The sequence below is a fragment of the Myotis lucifugus genome, unplaced genomic scaffold, assembly GCF_000147115.1.
Source record: "Myotis lucifugus unplaced genomic scaffold, Myoluc2.0 scaffold_157, whole genome shotgun sequence".
NCBI lineage: Eukaryota > Metazoa > Chordata > Mammalia > Chiroptera > Vespertilionidae > Myotis > Myotis lucifugus.
Window position 1 is genome coordinate 1,437,526 of NW_005871205.1, and position 18,302 is coordinate 1,455,827.

Genomic DNA, 18,302 nt, shown 5'->3' on the forward strand with positions numbered 1-18,302 from the left:
CCAGGTACCGCCCCGCCCCGCCCCTGAGGTGTGCCCGCCCCTGAGCCCGCCCACCGCCAGCCCACCCAGCTGAAGGCTGTAGACTCGCTGGCCAGGGCTACCCACCCAGGGCAGGGTGGGGGCTGGCCCTGGGCTTCACTCATTTTTTCAAAGGATCCTGGCTACCCCCCCCGGTGCTCCCGCCACTCTGCTCCTCCCTCAGTTCCCATCTCAAGGTCTTTGCCTGGGATCCTCCTCCCCCAGGTGGCCTCTTGTCCTTCTGGTCTCAGCTCAAATGTCATCTGCTCAAAGGCCCTCCTCCGCACCGAATCCACTGTACTAACCCCAGTCACTATCTGATCAGCTTGCATTATCCAAAATTAGTTTTATTTGTTCACTGACTCTTCCCCCTAAAAGAACAGTTCCAGGAAAACAGGGATCCTGTTTTTGTTCTCTATCATACCCTACCACCTGGCACAGTACCTGTGCTCAATATTTTTTTTAAATTTTTTTAAAAATAGTTTTTAAAGAGGAAGGGAAAGAAAAAGAAACATCGATTTGTTGTTCCAACCAATTTTTTATTTATGCATTCATTGGTTGATTCCTGTACGTGCCCTGATGGGGGAATCAAACCCTCAACCTTGGTATATTGGAACAACACTCTAACCAACTGAGCTACCCAGCCAAGGCAATATATTCTCTTTTTTTCTTTTTTTAATTTATGAATGAGTTAGTATCAGAGGTCTTACATTGGTACAAGCCATTCCCTCCCAGACCCCTTGCTAAAAAAGAAGTAGATGTGAACAGACTTGTTGGGCAAACCCGATCATGCCGAGGGACAACTGTCTAGCTGACTGAGTCACCACAGGGCCCTCCAGGACAGGGAGGCAGGAAGGACACACGGCCAGGTGAAAGCAAGGTGACCCTGTGAGAACAGATACTAGGAAACCATCACTTACACATGAATGAGGAACAAAAGCTATGCTCATACTTCATATCATTTCAATTCACATTCAATGTTTATTGAGAGCCTAGAATATACCACTTTCAAATGCTGATCACATTTAATCCTTACAACCACCTTGTAAGGGAGATATCATTAGTGTTACTTTAACAAATGAAAAACTGAGGCTCAGAGAGATTAAGTAGCTTATTCAGAACTCCCCATGTGATAAGTACAGAAGCCAGGGTTTGAATTCAGGCAGGTTTGATCCCACGTCTGGAACTTTCTCCACTGCACCACACTGCCTCTGTGGAAGGGTGAAGGGAACCTCTGCCACACAGCATCAGGCTGTGCCCAACAGGCATAGCTAGACAGGAGGGAATGGAGTAAAGGAGAAGACCCCAGAGGCTACCTGTGCCTGGCCCCTTCCATAAGAGCAGTGCTGGGGCCTCCCTGAGGGGTAGAGAGAAGCGTGGAGGGGAAGGGGCTAGAAAACAACCTAGGGCTTTCCCCTAATGCCCTCTCAGTGCAAGAGGACTATGAGAAACAGGGCGGAAGCACAAGCTGCCCTTATCCCAGAGGGATAGGAAAGGACCTTCAAGTTCAAGCCAGAGAAGGAGACCCAGATGATGCATCTTTTGAAGATGGGGGTGGGACCCCTGAGCCAGAGGAATGGGAAGAGAAGGAAAGATGGAGATGAACCCATCGTGGAGTGTGACACTTTGGTTGCTGGAGAGGCCACAGGAGGCTGGAGATGGATCATTCATGGCAGGCCCCATTTACGCGCCTCTCGATCTAACACCTCCCACCTTGGCCAGAAAGGAAGGCTTCCTGCTGAGATGCTCTCCTGCTCAGTCTGTCTTCTCTGGCTTTTTCCAGGACTTGCGACTCTCCAGGAAGATCTTGACCAGAGACAGGAGGATGGGCACAGCCATAGGCAGGAAAAGCGGGATGTAGATGGCAAACTTCTGGTCATCCGGGAAATAGAGGAGATGGAGGAGCGAGGGATCAAAAAAGGCACGCTCCGAGGATGTCACAGCTTCCTGGCTGGCAACAAAGGCAGAGGCCAGGTGTCCGGAGGCCAGCTCCTCCGCTGCCTTCTGGACTGCCGCTACAGCCCTGTACACCTAGGAAGCGGGCAGGGGATTACCAATTAGTCCTCGGCACTGATGAAGGTGGTGGGGGAGTGATGAGCTTTACTGTGTCTACCATCTACCAGACAGGTTGCCTGGAGTTTGCCCAGGATATGTGGCAGCTAGTATAAAAGGGCTACGGTGGACTTTCCAAGTGCCTGCTTAAAACCTCACATCCCCCCAGTCTGGACTCCTGCTGGGGGCTGGCACTGCCTTCTAGAGGAAGCCTGGGGCATTCAAGGCTAGGATGCCCACACATACCCTTAACTGGCACTAGTTTCACCACACCCTGGCCCTCGATCCTGGGCCCCAGAATCCATCCCCTGCCCACGTACCTCAGATGCCACATCATCCTTAATGACAATGTTGCTGATCTTGCCCAGAAGCTGGGCCAGGGAAGTGAGAGTGGTAGTGGCTGTGGCCAGATTCTCCACCGACCGAGCCCAGAGCAGCCGGTCTAGCTCCCAAGTCATCAGCCCTTCACTCTTAGGCCTGGAAAACAGGCATTTTGGAGGCACCTGGGGCTGAGCAATCCCAAAGAGCAGCCTGTAGGGACAGTGAAGAAGGTCAAAGGCTGAGACTAGAAGGGGGAGAAGATGGCTAAGATTCCTAGAACAACTAAGATTTTCAATCTTACCCAGACCCGCAGGGGTTGCAGGAAAGTGCCTCAGGCCCTTGGGTTTTAGCTTTTACCAGTGTTTTAGCTTTTACCTGTTTCTATATTGGACTTCCAAGATCTTACTTGACAAAAGGTTCCACGGCTAAAATATTTCTGATAACTTAGTTTAATCCTCTCACCCTGTCTACTCTCTCTTTGGACAAATGGGGCCACTAAGCCTTAGTGAAGGGATGATCCAGGACCACCTCTGACAGATGTGTGTGCTGTGCTTCTCCAATCCTGCACCCGTGGCAGGCATTGCAAATCAATCAGACCTCTTTCCTGATCAGCCCAGACAAAGAATCCTCAGCATGGGCCATCAGGCAGCCACTACCAATAGATTAGTTAGGGGATGGCATGGCTCAGTGGTTGAGCATCAACCCATGAACCAAGATGTCATGGTTCGGTTCCCGGTCGGGGACATGCCCAGCCGTGGGCTTGATCCCCAGTGTAGGCATGTAGGAGGCAGCCAATCAATGATTCTCTCTCATCATTGATGTTTCTATCTCTCTTTTCTTCTCCCTTCCTCTCTGAAATCAATAATATATATATATATATATATTTTAATTTTTTAAAAAAATATATTTTATTGATTTTTCACAGAGAGGAAGGGAGAGGGATAGAGAGCTAGAAACATCGATGAGAGAGAAACATCGACCAGCCGCCTCCTGCACACCTCCCACTGGGGATGTGCCCGCAACCAAGGCACATGCCCTTGACCGGAATCGAACCTGGGACCCTTCAGTCTGCAGGCCGACGCTCCATCCACCAAGCCAAACTGGTTTGGCATATATATATTTTTTAAATAGATTACTTAGCATGAGAATTAACAGCTATTTTCTTAAGCACCCATAATCACACCCCATGGACCTGACATTCGTGAGTCTATTTTTCTTAAAAGTTTTTGTCAGCAGCTAGTTCTTCTTAGGAGAAGGATGAAGTGATCCTTGGCAACCTCTCTTGCTTCCTAGGGCTCTAGGCACAGCCAAGGTATCCCTGCCAGGTGAGATTTTATTCCAGGCAGCCCAGGAGACCGTGGTCAGAGTCAGGGACCATGTCCCCAAGTGCATCACCTAGGACCTCACCGCAGCTGAGCCAGGAACACCTCCATCACTCGCACCATGTCCACCTCAACGCGCACCGGGAGCTCCGAGGCATTGTAGGCTTTGGGGTCCACATTATATACCTGCAAGGGGAAACGAGGTTGCCTCAATATCACGCCAGGACCATACACAGCTGTGCCCCAGACACTCTGAAGACCATGAAAGAAAAGGAAGACATATTCTGTGCTCTTTAGAAATTACAAACCTGATGATATAGCTAATATTTTTAAAATATCTATTAGGAGCTTTCCATAAATTATCTCCATTACCCCCTCAAAAGTCCTGTAAAGGAGATATTTTTTCTTCCAGTTTATAGAGTTTCTACCTTTGAGAGACACCTAGTCTAATAGGGGAGACAAAGTTCCAAACTTTGCAAGACTTCCACAAATAGGTACACAGAAGAGTCCTCAATAAGTGCAAACTACTACATGCAAAAGGGTCACATGATAGAAAATATAGACAAAACAGCCCTTGCCGGTTTGACTCAGTGGATAGAGCATAGGCCTGCAGACTGAAGGGTCCCAGGTTGGATTCCGGTCAAGGGCACATGCCTAAGTTGCAGGCTCAATTTCCCAGTAGGGGGTGTGCAGGAAGCAGCCGATCAATGATTCTCTCTCATCATTGATGTTTCTATCTCCCTCTCCCTCTCCTTTCCTCTCTGAAATCTTTTTAAAAATAAATAAATAAAAAGAGAAAACATTGACAAAATAAAAAGCGGTGGGGCTGGCAGAGGAGGGGCACGAGCTCACAGAACCCTCACCTCCTTGGTGCCTGCCCTGCCTCAGGCTGGGCCATGGAGGACACCAGAGGAACAGAAGAACAGTCTCAGGGAACACGTCTGTCCCGGAAGCTTGGAGTCTGCATAGTGTGACCATTACCATAATGCCTCCCCAGCGGGGACTGTGGAAGGCGTTGGTGGCCACTGGAGCACCATCCTTGTCCTGAATGTACAGGGGGGAGTGTGCGAGCTCAGGTACATAGAGTAGAAAGTTGAGCACAGGGTAAAGGGAGGCAGCGCTGGATCCTGTGGTACAAAGAGAAGAGGAGTCAGAATGTCAAAACATGTTAAGTCTAGATATTAGTTCCAGATCAACCTCTAACTAGCTGGTCACACACTCTGGGTCTCATTTTTCCCAACTGATAATCACTAGGATATCCTCCAGTCCTGGGTTTCTATGGCAAAGAACCTCTAAACATTCTCTGAAGATGTACCATATACATGAAGTGCAGTCTTTAGCCCCAAAATGCCCCTGGAATCTCACCTCCTCCAACAGGCCTCCCTTAACTATCTACGTCAGCTCTCATGGCTACTGCCACATTGCACCCATATTACTGTAACTCGTTTTATGCACAAGTATAAACGTGACCTCATGTCAGTTCCCCACTTAATATCTTTCAATGGCTAGCCATTCATATTAGGTTAAAGTTCAAACTCCTCAACCTGGTCCTTTTTAATCTGATGCCTGCCTGCCTGCCTGCCTTGCCAACATTATCCTGGTCACCCTCTCCCAATTCAGCCATAGTAAACTTCTCTGAGCTTCCTGAGAGTCTGTGCTCTTACTCTTCTACATCTAAGCTCCTAGATCCCTGGCCTGAAATGCCTTTCTATCTCTGTACCCAGCACTGCCACAGAACAGCCCCTCGACCTTTGTTTGCTGAACGAAGACAGGAGGAATTTACCAAGGTCTCCCACACTGCCCCTCCCACACCGCTTGGGCCACCCTGGCCTAACCCTGATATCTTAAATTCCACAACTAATGATATACTCATTTTAGTTTGCCTATATTGCAGTTCTTGGACACACCTACTTTTCCTAGGTACCACCCCAAAAATTAAAAACGGGAACCTAGCTTCAAGGTTCCTCATTCTGCCTTCATGTACTTTTGCTGTTATCTTTCCTACACCCTATCCATTCTTTTATAAAATGAGCTGGGAAACATGTTTAATAATTGCTTTTGGATAGAATAGTGTGGAGATGGAGATGTCAACAGAGTATCATGACAAAGGAACCTAAGTGCTCAACACTTCCTCTTCCTCGACGCCCTCAGATCAACCTAACCTGGGAACCATCACTATATACAACCCACCTCCAACCCCAGGCTGAGCCTTCCAGGTCCCTCCCTGGCCTGGCAGAAAGACCCTCAACCTCAGAAGCTCACCTAGACGGGACTCCACGGGATTGATGACATGGGGGAGGCTGTGTGCGGCCAAGTAGTAGCTAGAGGAAGCTGGGTTAAAGCGGGGGTTGACCCCCAACACTGCATAGTAAAGGATCTAGAGAACAAAGAGGAGGACATTACTTTGTTTATTGATTTATATTCCACTTTGTCCCAAAAAAGATTTGAGGTGCCTTAAAAACATGCAATTACAACAGGATAAAATATCATGGCAGGCTAAGAGAAAATAGGTGTAGGAAAAAAATAACAAAGCCACGGGTAAAGTTAAAACACTAACTATGTTCTTTGAAAACCACATATTTTCCCAGGTTTTCTCACAGCCGAAACAAGGAGGGAAGCAAAGAATAGCAGAACTCAGTGTTCACAAAATCAAATCAAGTCTGTTATTCAGAATTACTCCCACTACCAAGACCTAATAAAAATGTCTCCCACATTTTCCCTCAAAGAACACTGTATGATACAGAAAGCTACATTCTTCACATCTTTGTTACATTAACATATTTCAGGGAGTTTTTTGTTGTTGTTTAAATAAGTGCTTTCAGGATGGCACAACTGGTGAACACAGTTCTGGAGGAAGCCATAAGAAAGTTAGTTTTTTAACAAGCATTGATGAAACTCCCTGAGCTGGACATAAGGAGAGAAAGGAGACACTAGAACCTTATACATACACAGGAAATTCCTAGCAAATCAGCAAGCCCAAAGAGCTAGAACTGACTACACTTGTAAACACTAACTATGGATGGACTTTGAAAAGGATGGTGCAGCCAGAAAAGCACTCCTCAACTTGCTCCCAGTCTCACCTGAGAGTCCACAGAGAAGTTGCCAGCGACGCTGAGGGCATTCAGAAAGGGCTGCACATAGCGCCGGACAGCTCCCTGGATGTCCCAGTGGACGTCATGGGACTTGGGGTCTGGGTTGAGTAAACTGAAGGTGATCTCATAGCCTATGGAAACAGGAGTCAGTGATCCCAGAGGCTTCCGTCAATGGACAGCCTGTGCCCCCGGCTAAACTGAACTGTTTCTCCTCTAGAATGCGGCTGATTGCCATCATGGAACCAATGGGGATAAAAGTGGGATGAGAGACACCGAGTGCTAGAAAAAGTTGAAACCCCAGGGGAAAGAAGTAAAGGGTTTGCCTGCAGATTCCCCTCCTGCCCCAATGCCCCCACATAATTCATTTCCCTCTCCCGCCCCAAAGCAAAGCCTGGTCACCCTACCCAAACTGGACTTGAGAGGCCGCCTCTTATCAGAGCTCCACTTGTCCTCTGGAAGGTGGTCAGCCAGTGCCGCAGCCAGCACGTCCTCAGTCAAAGACATGGCCTGGGCTACTTGGATTATGCGGCGGCCAATGATGTTAAAAGCCTCCCGGTGCATTATTCCCCTCACCACTGCTGTCCTCTTAGGCCCAATGTAGCTCATCATGTCCTATGAGGGGCAAGCAAGGAACAGAATGCCATGGCTGAGGGAAGAAAGCAGGAAAGCACGCTGACTCCTGTTTCTGAGAATCTGGCCTTTTGCACTGACCAACAGGCATGCCCCTCTCTTTAGATCCATAGTGAACTATTATCTCAGCATTTCTGAGCTATGGGTATTTATGAGCGTCTTCATTCATTTCCATTCCCTTCTCCTTCCCAGTAGACATCATTCCAGGAAATACATAAATCTTCTCAGGCTGGAAACTAATAGATGGCATGCCGAACAAGAAAAGCAGAATAAACAAACAACTGGACAGTTTGATCTAAGTAAATGGCACAGGGCAAAGCGACAAGTGCAAGAATTTTCACAGCAGCATTATTATAATAAAAAACTGGAGACAATCCAAATGCCCATCAGCAACAGAATGGATACAATGAAAACATTAGACAGAATTAAAAATGAATGCACTAGACTTAGCTACACACATTATCATGGATGATTCTCTCCAACATAAATGTTGAGGAAACTGAAAGTTGCAGAACATGTACTGTATTATATAAATATACCATTTATATAAAGTTCAAGCCGAAACCGGTTTGGCTCAGTGGATAGAGCATCGGCCTGCGGACTGAAAGGTCCCAGGTTCGATTTCGGTCAAGGGCATGTACCTGGGTTGCGGGCACGTCCCCAGTGGGGGGTGTGCAGGAGGCAGCTGATCGATGTTTCTAACTCTCTATCTCTCTCCCTTTCTCTCTGTAAAAAATCAATAAAATATATTTAAAAATAAATAAATAAATAAAGTTCAAAAATATGTAAAATTAAATATATTATTTATAGAGACACAGCATATGTGATAAGACTTGAAAGAAAAGTAAGAAAATTATATGATAAAATATGGTCACCTTGTGCTGAAAGGAGTGGGATGTAACCATGGAGACACATGGAGCCCCCACTATACTGCTGTATTGTTATAAGCTGTGGCTGGGTACATAGATGTTTGTTAAAATTTTCTTTCCTCTTTTTATAAGAATTAAATATTTCATTATAGCCCTGGCCAGGTATCTCAGTAGTTAGAGCATAGTCCCATTTGCCAAGGTTGTGGGTTTGATCCCAGGTCAGGGTACATACAACCAATGAATGCATAAATAAGTGGAATAACAAAATGATGTTTCTCTCTCTCTCAAGTCAATAAATTAAAAATTTAAAAATATTTCATTATAAATTCATAAAGAAAATGGTATATGGTATCATTTCCACCAAGCCTTTTTGTTCATAAAAAAGTCAATGTATTATTGCCCAGGTTACCTTCACAACCCATTGAAACCAGCTTCTTTCTTTTACTCCTACTGATTACTTCCCCCACTTTAAATGGTCATTGGAACTTTAACTGTATACAAGTCTTATATTTAGAAAACCAGAGTCAGTAAAAAAATAGTTATTAGCATTCTTTAAAAAATATATTTGGAGAGTTTTCCATAGCAAATGGAAGAAATGGACAGCAATACTACAAGGAGGTGACCAGGGAGAGGAAGAGCTGACGGGACTGGGCAAGGCCACAGCATCTCTGCTCACCCTACCTGGGGGAGAAGTGAGGAGTGTTCAGAGATCACGTACACAGTCAGGGAGCCCTCTGCTTGCTCCTGTGGCTCAGCTAACATGGTTTCTGCCTCTGGGGACAAGAGCAGGTGGTGCACCAGGAGCAAAAACACCATTCCCTCTCCCTCTGGCCCCCACAGAGTGCCTAAGCCACCCCTCCACCTCCCACTGACACCCAACTGCCACTGTGGGCAGGCTTGGCCCCCAGTGGCCCAAGATGAAACACATCTCATTCACAGCTTTCCCAAGGAGATTTTGAAGTTAAGACAAGCTATGAAAACTACACCTTCAGGGATCAGAAGGGAAAACAGGGCTTCATGTTAAATAGAGTGACCTCTCCCTTCCAGTACCTTGCATACTGCCCAAGGACAAGGCCTCTTCCTCATAGTCCAAAGCCCTCCGATAGGCCTTCTGGAAGCGGCATTTGATTTTCATTTTGTCTTGAGAAGAAAAGGGAGAAGCATGAGGGCAGCAAAATGATTGTTTGCAGAGAAAGACCAAGAAACTATAGCCAATTCTAATGATTTCTACATGGATGATATCAAACATGCGACACTCCACCTCTTCCACCTGCCCAGCTTCTGCCTATGTACACAATGTACTCACTGCCTTCAATCTGAAGTATTCTCCCACAGGGAAATCTATTACAGTATTCATTACACAAATAGGTGAAAGGAGAAAAAGCATATGAACATTTTATTAATTTTTTAAGACTTTTAAAAAAATGTTTTTTTATTGACTTCAGAGAGGAAGGGAGAGGGAGAGAGAAATAGAAACATCAATGATGAAATTCATTGATTGGCTGCCTCCAGCATGCCCCACACTGGGATTGAGACCATAACCGGGGCATGTGCCCTAACTGGGAATCGAACCTTGACCTCTTGGTTTATAGGTCGACGCTCAACCACTAAGCCAGCTGGGCTTTTCTTATAGTTTTGTACATTCATTCCTGAGTATCTTTATGTTTTTTATTATTACCGTGATTGGAATTTTTTTTAAATACTTGCTTTTCTAATTAGATATTGCTGTATTTATCAGTTATTGATTCTTGTGTATTCTTGTACCTAGTCATCTCACTGAACTGTTACTAGTTCTAATAGATTTTCAATTGATTCTCTTTGGTTTTCTTGGAAAATAACTGTACTGCTTCAAAAAGTAGCTATTGCCCTAACCGGTTTGGCTCTGTGGATAGAGCGTCAGCCTGCGGACTAAAAGGTCCCAAGTTCGATTCCGGTCAAGGAAGGGCATGTATCCTTGGTTGCGGGCACATCCCCAATAGGGAGTGTGCAGGAGGCAGCTGATTGATGTTTCTCTCTCATTGATGTTTCTACTCTCTATCCCTTTCCCTTCCTCTCTGTAAAAAGTCAATAAAAAATATATATTTTTTAAAAAGTAGCTATTTTGTCTCTTTCAAATATTCATGTTAATGTCTCTCTTCCTCTCTAATAAAAACATATCCTCAGGTGAAGATTTAAAAAAAAAAAAAAAAAGAAGGAAAGAGCCTTACCCAGTTTGGCTTAGTGGATAGGGCATCAGCCCTTGGACTGAAGGGTCCTGGGTTCGATTCCCGTCAAGGGCACATACCTCAGTTGCAGGCTCTATCCCCAACCCCAGTGGGGCATGTGCGGAAGGCAACCAATCAATGTGTCTCTCACATTGATGTTTCTCTCTCTCTGTCTCTCCCCTTCCCTTCCACTCTAAGAATCAATGGAAAAATATCCTCAGGTGAGGATTAACAAAAAAAATAATAATAATTAAGTGAATAAATAAATAAATATATATATTTTTAAAAGTTAAGTGCCTAACACTCAGTGAAGCGTTTAAGGTTAAACTGAACAAAGTCTGTATACAAGTCCAACTTGATTCCAAATCCTGCATTCTTTCCACTACATACCACTTCCTCCCCTATCCTCTAATGAGCATCAACTACTTCTGATCAGGTAGCATACTGTTTTGTGAATGAAATTGTCACCTTGATGCTGAACACTGAACTTAAAGTTGCTTTCCTTCAAACCAAACACACTGTTCATTCACAGAGGCCTCCTCACAAGGGTTTAACTACCTTTATGGGACACCCACACCCCTACCAGATGCATATCTGGGCTGAGCTCAGACCGGAAGGGCAGCCCCGAACCCCCAGAAACTCACATTTCAGAGGGATCTCTCGCTCATGCACCACGGTGAAGGGCAGCTTCTCTTGATCGTCCAGCGGCACCGACTCCCGGGTAAACACGACACTGACAGGCACCATGAGCCGGAGCTGCGGGAAGGCGCATCAGGGCCATCCCCCGAGTCTGACCCTGGCCGGGGGGCTGTCCCCTCCCCCTCCCCCTTCCAGGTCTCACCTGCAGGGCATTCAGCCCACTGATCTCGGAGTAAGGCAACGACGCCCGGTAGGTCTCCGTGGTCTTCCACCAGAGCGGCAGCCCCAGCACGATGGCCACCGCCGCAAAGAAGAGGGCGGCGCGCTTGCCTCGGACCACCTCTGGAGACAAGGAGGGACGGAGGGACGGACTGAGACGCCAGAGGTGGGCGCAGGTGCCAGCCCCTCCCTGACGCGGAGCCTGGCCACCCGTAGGCAGAGGCTCTCGGCCCTCGTTCCGAGGGATCCCCGTGCGACGCGCCCGGGCCCAAGGCTGAAGGGATCCTGTCGGAAACGGCCCCCGGACCCCGCCCGCTGGACCTGCGGCGCCCCACAGTCCCCACCCCCTCATTCCTCCCTCCCGGTCTGTGAATCGCAGGCCTCAGTCCGTCTGCCACCGCACCTAGGTCTGTAGCTGCGGCCCCGGCGGCCGCCATGCTAGATGCCGAGGGCCCTAGCCGTGGGGCGGAGCAGCGCAAGCCTCCCCCAATCGGAAACCGGAGGGGGGCGGGACCACGGCGCGATTGTGGCCAATCGCGAGCGACACTACAGTCGCCCAGGCGGGAGAAGTCTGGCGAGCGGTGGGCGGGGTTCACAGGGGGTTTAGAGTGCCAACCCTGCAGTCCTTAAATACTAATCTGGGCGAAAACTGGCAGCTCTTCTACTAGTAATCTGAAAAAATTGAGATATTTACCAAAATGAGGTCATTCATGTAAAGAACTTCCGTTCAAATGTCACCTATCGCCATTATTGTTTATTATCTCTATCATAGAGCTCCTCTTCCAGGCACCCTCTCAAACCTGGAGGTGGCGAGCTAGTCGATACTAGTACCTTTTTAGCTATTTGGCTCATTCGGTATTTCTTTAAAATTTTTTGATTGAGTTTTAGAGAGAGAGCAGGGAGAGCGGAGAGAGGGATAGAAACATCAATGAGAGAGAATCATTGATTGCCCGCCTCCTGCACGCCCCCTACTGGGGATCAAGCCCGCAACCCAGGCATGTGCCCTTGGCTGGAATGGAACCTGGGACCCTTCAGTCTGCAGGCTGACGCTCTATCTGCTGAGCCAACCAGCTAGGGTTCATTCAGTATTTTTAAATTTATTTTAATTCACTTCTCACTTATAAAAGTTTGACTTCACTTAAAATTCACCAGCACAAAATCTGTATTCTGATCACTTGGGTTCAAATCCTGGCCTTCACCTCTTCACCTGAGTGATCTTGAGAAATTAACCCCTCTGTGCCTGTTTTCTTGTTAAAATAGGGATAAATGTATATTAAAATAAAATAGGGATAGCTCTGGCATGTGTTCTGAGTGGTTAGAGCGTCTGTCTGAGCACTGAAAGGTGTGGCTTCAGTTCTGGTCAAGGGCACCTACCTGGGTTGCAGGTTCCATCCCCATCCCAAAGCGAGGGGTGGGGGAGGGAGGGAGTCGTGTGTATGGGAGGCAACCAATCGATGTGTCTCTTTCACACACGTTTCTCTTCCTCTCCCCTTCCCTCCCTCCCTTTCCACTCTCTCTTAAAAAGAAAAAAAATCAATGGAAAAAATATCCTCAGGTGAGGATCAACAAAAATTAAATAAAATAGGGATTGTAATAGTATCTACTTTATATAGAGTTGTATGTTGTAGTAAATGAGTTAATAACATAAAATGATTAGAATAGGGCCTGGCAGGAACACATAGAAAGTACTATATAAATATTAGTTGTTTGTTTTTGTTGTTGTTTTTGTTAATCCTCACCTGAGGATTTTTTTTCCATTGATTTTTTTTTTTTTTTTGAGAGAGAGAGTGGAAGGGAAGGAAGGGAGAGAGAGAAACATGATGTGACACATTAGTTGCCTCCCTCACACACCCCTCCCCTCTGAGGCAGAGATCGAACCTGCAACCCAGGTAGGTGCCCTTGACTGGGAACTGAACCCACAGCCCTTCAGTGCTCAGACTGATGCTCTAACCACGGAGACACACAGGCCAGGGTAATAGTAGCTATTTTCAATATAAGGTCAGGTCACACTGGACCTACATTCCCATTCTGCAAGGGGATATGTAGCATTGGTTGTGCACTTTACACATAGTATGGCCTCCCCAGTTCACACAGAACACATCCAGCAGCTTCTTTCATCTTTTTATCTGCTCAGATAGACCTAGGTGTTTGACCTACCCCCACATCCCAGCCAAGTGGTCAAAGTTCATCATGAAAACTCACAGGTCTGCCCTTGCCCAGACCCTCCAATTGGTCCCCTCTGTGCCCCCATCTATCCCAAATGGGAGTGGACAATAGCCCTTGGCAACCTCCTAGATACCATTCTCAGTCTGGCATTCCCAAGCCTTGGGGTTTTCCCTTGTTGGGCAGGAGCCCAGCTGCTCCTCCTGCAGTGGCTCCCCCTAGCAGAAAGTGTCAAGCCCTGGCAGGGCTCAACACAGCTGAGAAGTGAGAGACTCCCATCCCTTCCTGTCCCAGTTTTGGGGCCTTGCACAAAAGCTGCCTTCAGGAATTGCTCAGGTCCTGCAACACCCCATCCTGCTACAGCTGTAGCCTTGTGCTTCTGATATGGTAGTTCCTGAGAGATTTGTAGCCCTCTGTATTGCCATGCTCTAGCCTTGGAGAGCAACAGGCAGGAGCCTGAGATGGGAATGGTGATTGGGTGTACCTCTCCCCCATAAACTTAAAACCCAGTGAATCAAAACCCATCCTCTCCACCTCCACAGTCAGAGGGCCCACAGATAGTCAGCAGAGATCAGAAACTGAGAGGTGGGGATTTGATGTGTAAAACAGACAGACAAAGTAGCATGTTATGCTATCATTTATTTGCTATGTGGTATGTACCCAAAGCATAAGTCAGGCCTGGTGTCCTACCCTCTGATCCCAGGAGAAAGGGCAGGCAAGGAGAGCCCAAGGAGAAGCTACCCCATCAAGGGGAAGAGTAGCTGGCAAAGGCAAGGGGAGACCCGGGCATTCTGCTCTGACTTCTAGCAAGTTCTCCTGCCCTCAGCCATGAGGGGCTCCCTATCTTCCCATCTAGTGGTCCCAGGTGCAGCAATGGGAGAGGGAAGGGGAGGAGAAAAAAGGAAGATGACTCAGTGCTGGATGGAGGCATCTTTGCTCTGCAAAGCTATTTGGCCCTGGCTACAACTACAGGCAAAATTGGGTGGCTGGGCCAAGAGCTGTGGAATGGAGTACTCAGTAGGCATGGTTTGCAATGTAGAGGGACTGTGCTGCCGCTCCTCCATCGTCTCCACTGCCTTCATACTTGCCCTGGGCTGCAAGCCCATTCACCTGCAAAAGTGAGAGGAGGTAAGGAGTAAGCTGACTGAGCCAGCCCACAGGTGCCAAAGGCTGTAGTCTCTGGCTGCTACCCCCTGCCTAGCTACACACCACTACCCCCAAACCAACCACCACCCCTAGCTCCCAACCTCAGCCCGCTTGATGAACTCCTCAGTGGCAGCCCCAGCATTGTCCCGTTGCCCTCGCCAGGCATTGAGTGCAGAGGCCTGCAGAGCACGCCCATAGGAGAAGGTGAGGGCCCAGGGCCGCGGAAGGGGGCAGCGGTTGATAGCATTGAGGTTGAGCGATGCCTCCTCTTCACTCTGACCCCCAGACAGGAAGGTCACTCCTAGAGAGAAAAAGAGAAGACAAACTGATCAGTCACTCCCTGTTTTTCCAGGGTTAGGAACCCCTGAAGGCCACAAGAAGAACCTGAGGATCAGTCTAAGGATAGGAGTAAGTTAGGAAGCAGGGTGGTACCTGGGACAGCTGGAGGCACAGTGCGACGCAGGGCAGTGACAGTTGCCATGGCAACCTCCTCTGGGCTATACTTGATAGGACAGGCATGGCCAGGGGTCACCATGTTGGGCTTCAGCAGGGTCCCTTCCAGGTACACATGATGGTCACTCAGAGCCTTATACACAGCAGCCAGGACCTGAGGATCAGAGGAGCTTTACTAAGGTCTGCTCCCTGCCACTTAACTGCTCTATGCTCTCTGTCTACAGGTGGGTGGGCATGACTGTGAGGGTCAGTAGAGGCTCAGACTCACAGGTCTGTTCTAGGATAAAAAAAATAAAAGTGCTTGCGGAAAGTGCCTGCATCTGAATCAGGAACTGGGAACAAGCTCCCTGCCAGGCTGTCCCTGTGGTATGTGTCTGTGCCCATGTGTGGACTCACCTTCTCAGTGACATACTGGCAACGTTTGAGGTCATGGTCTCCATCAGGCAGGATTTCAGGTTCCACAATAGGCACAATGCCATTCTGCAGGTAAGAGAAGAGTAGCTTGGCAGGGGCGGTAGCAGAATGGGAGAAAGTTCTCTCTCCACCAGGCACAGGACACCCATCTGAACCCCTCACGCATGCATACACACACCTGCTGGCAGATGCTGGCATAGCGGGCCAGCACATTGGCATTCTCCAGAATGGCAAGTGCTGAGGGCGTGCGTTCACTGATTTTCAGCACACAGCGCCACTTGGCAAAGTCGGCGCCATCCTTCTTATATTGGGCACAGCGTTCCGAGAGCCCATCCAGCCCTGTGGGCACAGTGCTGGTCTCATCACTCTGCCCCTTTTTGCCAGCATCAACCACCCACCAACCCTGTGGTCCTAAAGCCCACCCATCCTGTACCTTGAGTGGTAGTTTCTCCATCAGTCCCGGCTAGAGGGACTACACCTTTGTCAACCTGAAGGGAAAACAAAGGCAGAAGGCTGAACCCAGGCAGGATTCCCCTTGACACCCCTCACATACACACACACACACCTATTTCCATGCTCAGTCCCCATCCAGGGCTAGTGGCTGCACCTTGATGCCAACGACAATGCCCTTATCCTGGATGGTACGGACGAAGGGGACACCATTATCATCTTTCTGGTAAAGTGTCTCATGAAAGAAGATGACACCGCCAATGCACTTCTTCACTCGGTCATCGGCGCTGAACAGGACCTGGCGGTACAAACGGCGGTTCTCCTCTGTGTTCTCCACCCCGATTTGGCTCAGCCGCTTGGCCATGCTGCCTGGGGGCAAACGAAGAGGGGTGACAAGGTCATTCCCAGGGCTTCCTGGCCACCTCTACTCTGACCAACCACAGGCCCCCACCTACCTACAGACTCATCTGCAGCCAGGATGCCTTTGCCTGGGGCCACAATCCGGAGGGCAATGTCAGACAACTCCTTTTTCTGCTCAGCAGAAAGGGCTGGATTTGAATGGGGCATGGTGACAGCTCTGTGGAATGGAGACAAGATATAAAAGCTGGACCCCACCCACTATCTCCTCTGCTTCCTTTCCTGGTCATACCGGCCAAATGGCCCTCCCCCCTGCTCCCCAGTAAGCACCGGGCTGGGAACAGAGTAGCAGTCCTTGGCATGGGTCCTGGGCATCAAAGTGGCACCAATTTATCTGACAGCTAACAGGCTTGGGGACCCAGTTCCCACATCTCCTTTTGTCTCTGATGGGCACCCTTCCCAGCCCAGGAGAAAGATGCAGGGTGGGGGTGGGGAGTTAAGCAGCCCTCAAGCTACAGGTCTTCTTATGAAACTACTGCCCAAATGAAAATGCCAATCCTTCTTTCGTTGAATTTGGCCCCTTCCTCAGGTAGGTATAAGCCCTGACCTTTCCAACTTCCCTTTTCTCATCCTCAGCAGGGCCCTAGGGAAAGTGCACTTACTTCCAAGCCATCACAACCAGGCAAAAGGACACATCACCCTTCTTTCCCGGGCTTATGGAGGAAAAGGTTGGGAGGAGGGGGGCAGGTAGGGAGTAGGAATAGCAGGCTTCTCTAACCAGTTTTCCATACCCCAAACCTGATGTCTCTGCAGTTAGGAGATGGGAGCAGAGGGTTGAGATAGAAAGGAATGAGTAGAGAGGCTGAGAAAGGGAGGGAGAGATGCAGGAGGAGAAGGCAGGAGATTTGTTGGGTGCTGATAGTGAGACAGGCGAACTAGTCAGGAGGAAGGACCTAGATCAGAGGAACAGAGAAAGCAAAAGAACTGTAGAGGGAATTTAGCCGAGGAGAGGGAGCAGATGAGATTAAATGGTCTTGGTGGAAGAGGCTGACCCCAAGAAAAAACCCCAGAAGGCAGAAGAAGATTTGGGATTGGAAAAGCTGAGGTTCCAGCATGAGCGCTGCTAGGAAAGGGTGTTGTGGGAGGTCTGAACCATGGGGTTTAGAGTGGACAGGAAGGAGACAGATTGAAGGAGAGAGCTGAGATGGCATATCCAAGGGCACAGGGAGCAGGGCAAAGATGGCAGGGGCAAGAGTCAGGAAGAGGAAGCTGAGACGCTGAGCAGTTCCCGCCTCACCCGGGCCTCACCTGTGAGCAGCGAGTTAAGTGGCGGCAGCACAGAACAGCCTGGGTTCAGGTCTGAAACAGCTGTGGCTTCAGCCCTGGCTCCTGTAAATGAGGCTGAGGATGCCGCAGAGCTACGTGACTCCCCGGGGGGCGGGGCCATCACCTCCCCGCCCGGGCCACGCCCCTCCCTAGGACTGGTGTCCGGGCAAGGCCACGCCCACAGAGGCGGGGCAACGAGGTGGAGTGACTACCCTGCCAGGACCTCGGAGGCTGTTGTGGACTGTCCCCCTCCCACTTCGTGGAGCCCTGCCATCAGGGCCCCAGAGGCAGGAAATGGCCTGCCCTCATTTCTGTCACAATTGCCTTTACCATGTCCTGGGCACCTTACTGGATGTTGGGGATGAAGCCTGGTCTAATGAAGGAGTCACCTAACCGGTCACAACAGGTAGCAGGGCAGAGGCACCAACAAAGTGTGGGAGTCCAGGGCAGAGTTTCTCTGTCCTCACCCCCTTATTCAGAAGGGCCTACTGGAGAATGAAGCCTTGTCTACCCCATCCCCACCCCCAAGCTGTGAGCCAGGGAACAAGCAGTCCAGTCAGTGCCCAGCATATTTGGGGAAGCCAGAGAAGGGAGGAGGGGCAGCTGGTTTTGGCCCTGGATGCAGCA

The 18,302-nt window shown here is 48.9% G+C and overlaps 2 protein-coding genes across 2 annotated transcripts; both read right to left on the bottom strand.

Moving 5' to 3' along the window:
• Positions 1–974: 974 nt before the first annotated feature.
• On the bottom strand, positions 975–11,821 carry PIGS (phosphatidylinositol glycan anchor biosynthesis class S). Its single transcript, XM_006095522.3, has 12 exons — positions 11,770–11,821; positions 11,350–11,489; positions 11,153–11,264; positions 9,355–9,444; positions 8,986–9,077; positions 7,210–7,417; positions 6,794–6,936; positions 5,976–6,090; positions 4,695–4,840; positions 3,799–3,899; positions 2,391–2,601; positions 975–2,049 (listed from the first exon to the last, which is right to left on the bottom strand). The coding sequence occupies exons 1-12, from the start codon at positions 11,801–11,803 to the stop codon at positions 1,774–1,776; spliced, it is 1,668 nt and encodes a 555-aa protein (XP_006095584.1). The 5' UTR covers positions 11,804–11,821; the 3' UTR covers positions 975–1,773.
• A 2,327-nt stretch (positions 11,822–14,148) lies between these two features.
• ALDOC (aldolase, fructose-bisphosphate C) lies at positions 14,149–17,783 on the bottom strand. Its single transcript, XM_006095523.3, has 9 exons — positions 17,658–17,783; positions 16,448–16,569; positions 16,150–16,361; positions 15,976–16,030; positions 15,721–15,881; positions 15,525–15,608; positions 15,108–15,282; positions 14,777–14,976; positions 14,149–14,639 (listed from the first exon to the last, which is right to left on the bottom strand). Exons 2-9 carry the CDS (start codon positions 16,557–16,559, stop codon positions 14,544–14,546), a joined length of 1,095 nt encoding a protein of 364 aa, XP_006095585.1. The 5' UTR covers positions 16,560–16,569; positions 17,658–17,783; the 3' UTR covers positions 14,149–14,543.
• Between the last annotated feature and the right edge of the window lie 519 nt (positions 17,784–18,302).

Bases quoted from the DNA above. Each gene is read 5' to 3' on its own strand.
- ALDOC (XM_006095523.3), bottom strand. From the start codon at position 16,559: ATGCCCCATTCAAATCCAGCCCTTTCTGCTGAGCAGAAAAAGGAGTTG. The intron at 14,977-15,107 runs GTACCACCCTGC...TTTTCTCTCTAG, and splicing joins TGTGCCTCCAGCTGTCCCAG to GAGTGACCTTCCTGTCTGGG. The intron at 14,640-14,776 runs GTTGGGAGCTAG...TCACTTTTGCAG, and splicing joins AGTTCATCAAGCGGGCTGAG to GTGAATGGGCTTGCAGCCCA.
- PIGS (XM_006095522.3), bottom strand. From the start codon at position 11,803: ATGGCGGCCGCCGGGGCCGCAGCTACAGACCTAG. The intron at 11,490-11,769 runs GTGCGGTGGCAG...CCTTGTCTCCAG, and splicing joins GGCCGCAGCTACAGACCTAG to AGGTGGTCCGAGGCAAGCGC. The intron at 3,900-4,694 runs GTAATGGTCACA...TTCCCCTTGCAG, and splicing joins CCCGCTGGGGAGGCATTATG to GTATATAATGTGGACCCCAA.